Genomic DNA, 4,454 nt, shown 5'->3' with positions numbered 1-4,454 from the left:
CGTTGTCAAGGCCGGTGGCTTTGTTCGGTTGAATGCAACATTTTTTGCTCCTAGATTCTCATAATGATCTTGAATGAGGTCAGAGCATTAAGACCTGAATGAGGGGGGACCAACTGGGTGGCAATGGTGGTGAAAAAACTGTTAAAGCAATTTGCCACCACCAGCTTGTCGGTCTTGAGTGAGCCACTTGAAATAATGCAGATGTTAGTGCTTTTTGTTTGAAGTTTGTTGTTGCAGCCTAATTGTGCCTCCCACAGTTTTTGTGGGTGGCTTTTGTTTGCCTCGATGTTCTTGTTTAAGACATTATTTTTGGTCTTTCTGATCATATTGTTTACTACATTGTGTTGCATAGTTTTTTTTCTGAACTCTTTTTCTGAAGTAAGTTTTGTTTCTGAGTTTGATGGCATTCAATATTTCCCCTTTCATCCAAGGTTCGGTACGCGCTCTGACCCTGACAAGCCCTGACTAGCACGCCTTCCAGGCAGGTCAGTGCTTTTTTCTTAGCCTGAAGGCAGGCAGCAGGTAAATACTCCAGTGTTAAGTGGCAGGTGTGCCCAGGGGCATTGTTGTTGGTACATGTCAGACTCCTCCCTCTCTGTACTGTGTAGGCTTTAAATGTGCTATTATGTGAAATGGCTTTGTGAGACTCGGTTCACCTTGGGAAAGAAAGCAGTCTCTAGGAATGAATACCAAAATAATTTGTTGAGTGAATTATTATATATTATAAGTGACTTCTTATACTGCACTACATACCCAGGTCTGTTCTCAGCAGGTGGTCTTGTGTGAGGTGAGTGAACTTACTTGCATGTTGTTTCTCCAACAAATGTTTAAACTGCTAGACTAACAGTGTCAAGGAATCTCTTCTCTCAGGCTTCCTCCTATAAGCCTGTCTCTTTAATGTATGTTCAGTTAAGCCTCATAAGCTTGTTTTTCTCTTTTCTTGCCCTTTCTTTGTTTCAAAAAGGTTATTTAAAAACAGAATCATATTTTGTCTCATTTGCATGACAATAAGAGGGGAAAATGAGAGAATCTTCATAGACTGATAGCAACAAAAAAGGGTTTTCTCATCAGTGTTTTTCAACAATTGCTAAAACACTACACTCAATTATCTGAACCAAAATGCTTAAACCATTTTTCTTTTCATATTTAACACTGACCGCACTAGTGTTGCAAAATGGTAAATATGGGTTTGAGACACTCAGCTTCGCCTTGTGTCTCACCACATCTCTCAGACATTATAAAATACCAGGTAACCACATGCCTCTTGTGGCTTATTGCCTCATTCTATGTCACTGAGCATCATAAGGTAGACATCGGACATAAGCAACATTATGAAAATCACATGAACATAATTGACTGGGTGAAAATCAACCAATGTTAGTATTCTAGGGCAGTGGTTCTCAACCTGGGCGTCGGGACCCCAAGGGGGGGTCCCCAAATTATTTTGGGGGATCCTCAGATGATTAGCTTAATGTGAAACAGTGAACAAACCAACACAAAGTTTTTTTTTAGTTTTTTTTTTCAAAGTTGAAGTGTATAGAAGATATATGCACATTTCTTAAGTGACAATTTAAGGACTTTTTAATACCTCTAAATTCTAAAATTACAAATTAAACATTGGCCAAATTGTCAAATATTAGAGGCAGAAATAGTGAAAATAGCCGATCTACATGCTCACAATGCCTCGTGTTGCGAGGTGTTGTGAGCATGTAGATCGGCTATTTTCACAATGGAATGTATAGTGTTATACAAAATGTAATGCCTCAGCGTGGGGGGTCCCCAGTTAAAAAATTACTATTTTGGGGGTCGCGGCCTGAAAATGTTGAGAACTACAGTTCTAGGGTTAAATATACCTGTGTCACTTATGGCGTCACTTTATCTCTGTCTCCCTCTAGGGGCTACACCTGATGTTACAACGTATTGAAGTGTACTGTAATGTGCTCTTCAGTCACATTTTTATGCAAATCCAGGCATTCAATTCTGTATTACTTGCAGTAGGCCTACTTACAGTAATGTGGGAGACTATGGGATAAAGAGTCCAAAATGTCTAACTATTTTGAAACATTTAAAAAATATTTTAAAACGTTTTGTTTCCCCCTGAAAATGTATCATATTTATTAAAAAGTTTATTGATATTTTTTTATAATTGATTAAAATGGTCAATTGCTACACCCCTAAATGCACAATGAACTTAACTTAAACACGTCAATGTCCTTTCCTGTCTTTAGGAGTGCACCATGACATCCACACCATCATGGACTCCATTACCTACCAGTGCAGATGACTATGGCACATTTTATTATGATTATGAGGATTATGATAACAGCAGTGATGTTTACATCATTAACAAACCATCACCATTGTGCATTCACCAAGCATGGTGTGTCACCCTGCTTGTGGTAAATGTGATCACTGTCCTGCTAGGGCTTTTGGGGAATGGCCTGGTCATCTGGGTTATTGGCTTCAAGATGAAGAAAAAGACAGTCACCACAAGGTGGTACCTCAGTCTGGCCCTCTCGGACTTCATCTTCTGTGCAACACTCCCTTTCAACATCAGTCTACAAGCAACAGGATCTTGGAACTTTGGTATTTTCATGTGCAAGTTCACCTCCTTTGTTTTGTTCGTCAACATGTTCAGCAGCATCTTCCTGATGCTAATTATCAGTGTTGACCGTTGTGTGGTTGTTGTGTATGGGTTTTGGGCCCAAAACAATCGCACATTGAAAAGGGCAGCAGTTGTAGTTGTTGTTGCCTGGCTCTTTTCTATGCTGCTGAGCATTCCCTCCTTAGTGGTTCGTGACGTAGTAGAGCATGATGAGGTTATGAAATGCTACAACAATTATGAAATGTCCCCCTTCAGCTCCATGGGAGTCTCTGTCTTTCGCTTTGTTCTAGGCTTTGTGTTTCCACTGGTGATCATCACTGTGTGTTATTCTATGATCATTGTAAGGATAAAGAACAACAGGGTCTACAGGTCTGCTATGCCCTTCAAAGTCATGACTGCCCTGATAGTCACATTTGTCATCTGTTGGCTTCCTTACCACATCTTCGTTTTACTAGATATTAACCACCACCACAGAACTGGATTGCTGATATCAGTGGCTCTTGTACACGTAAACAGTTGCCTGAACCCGTTTCTCTATACATTCATGGGCAAAGACATGAAGCGGAACTTGTTGAGCGCTTTCGTTTCAAAAATGGAGAATGCTTTCAGTGAAGAGAGGCCCTCTGTATCTGAAAAAGAGGTTACATATATTTCTCAAGCCATCTAAAATGATGTCTTGTCCACGCCAATGATTTGCAATGCAACAAATCCTGTGCAATACGTTGCAGAGAGAAGTCACAGTTGTTTGAATTGCTCTGTTGCAAGTTGGTGCTGTTTTGAGATACTGTTGCAAGTGGTTTCAAGTTAGACTGCTTCTTAATTCTCAGCTTTAGTGAGAAGTGTAGGTAGTAGGTGCAATACTGTAGATAGATGGATATGGCAACTTCTCTCTCCTTCTGTCTTTCTCCTCCTCTCCTGTCTCTCTCCTCCTGGAATCATCTGAGCTTGTGTTCAATGTCTTGCTTATTTTATGAATGAACTGCTGCATCAAATGATATCCCCACTGTATGTCAACTTTATCTTTGAATGTGCCTTGAAATGTTGTAGTAGGCCACTCACTGTATACGTTATTGTTCTCTTACTGTATGTCTACACAATTACAAAGAACAAAAAAAACTGTCTATAATTCCTGAGATAAGCCTTAGCCTTACATTACCTGGTGCTCAATATATGGTCTTATATTTATTTGGTAATTTGATTGGTTTGAGGTGTTTGAGGTGTATAATGACACCCGCTGACTGTGCATAATGGTTGATAAAATTGATGGATGAGAAGGTGAAACCGAGGGAAACCTTATAGTCTCTTGACTGCAGCCTCCTTTACATTTTAAAGGACAAATATTTATGGGGTTAAACCTGAGTCATGCCATGTGTGTTCCAGATAGTGTATGAAATGGAAGACTGCTATAGGTATTTATAACAAGGCGTTAATAAAGTGACCACCATGAATGGAGCTCTCTCCCCTTGGTCTCTACTGAGCATATATTTTCCACTGAAAATCGAAACTGTCATGTACATGAAGGATATAGCATGTAAGCAAGCTGTGACATTTACATGGAATGTTACATTATTAGTAACATTGTTTGTTTTGCTAACTTTACAACTGTCTGCTAATTTAATTGTTTTATTGGCATAAGTATGCTACTTTGCAGATGCAGTATCGTTTTTATTCATAATATTGTATGTTCATAGGATGATGTATTTGCGCTGTATTAGCCATACTGATGACAGTAGATTAATAGTGTTGTCAAAGAAAGTAACCTGGGGGTGATCATTGATGCTGAATTGAATTTTAATGAACACATTAATCGTGTCATCAAGATTGCCTTCTTTCACCTTAGAAATAGTGC

The 4,454-nt window shown here is 39.2% G+C and overlaps 1 protein-coding gene across 1 annotated transcript; it reads left to right on the top strand.

The window, feature by feature from the left end:
- Positions 1 to 2,237: 2,237 nt before the first annotated feature.
- Positions 2,238 to 3,272, top strand: LOC308302472 (chemerin-like receptor 1; the record flags this gene model as incomplete). Its single annotated transcript, XM_080746727.1, has 1 exon — positions 2,238 to 3,272. The coding sequence occupies one exon, from the start codon at positions 2,238 to 2,240 to the stop codon at positions 3,270 to 3,272; it is 1,035 nt and encodes a 344-aa protein (XP_080602853.1).
- Between the last annotated feature and the right edge of the window lie 1,182 nt (positions 3,273 to 4,454).

This window comes from Nannobrachium achirus (genome assembly GCF_963921795.1).
Source record: "Nannobrachium achirus genome assembly, chromosome: 17".
NCBI lineage: Eukaryota > Metazoa > Chordata > Actinopteri > Myctophiformes > Myctophidae > Nannobrachium > Nannobrachium achirus.
The sequence above is the reverse complement of the archived record's forward strand: the minus strand, read 5'-3'. Positions and strand labels throughout refer to the sequence as shown.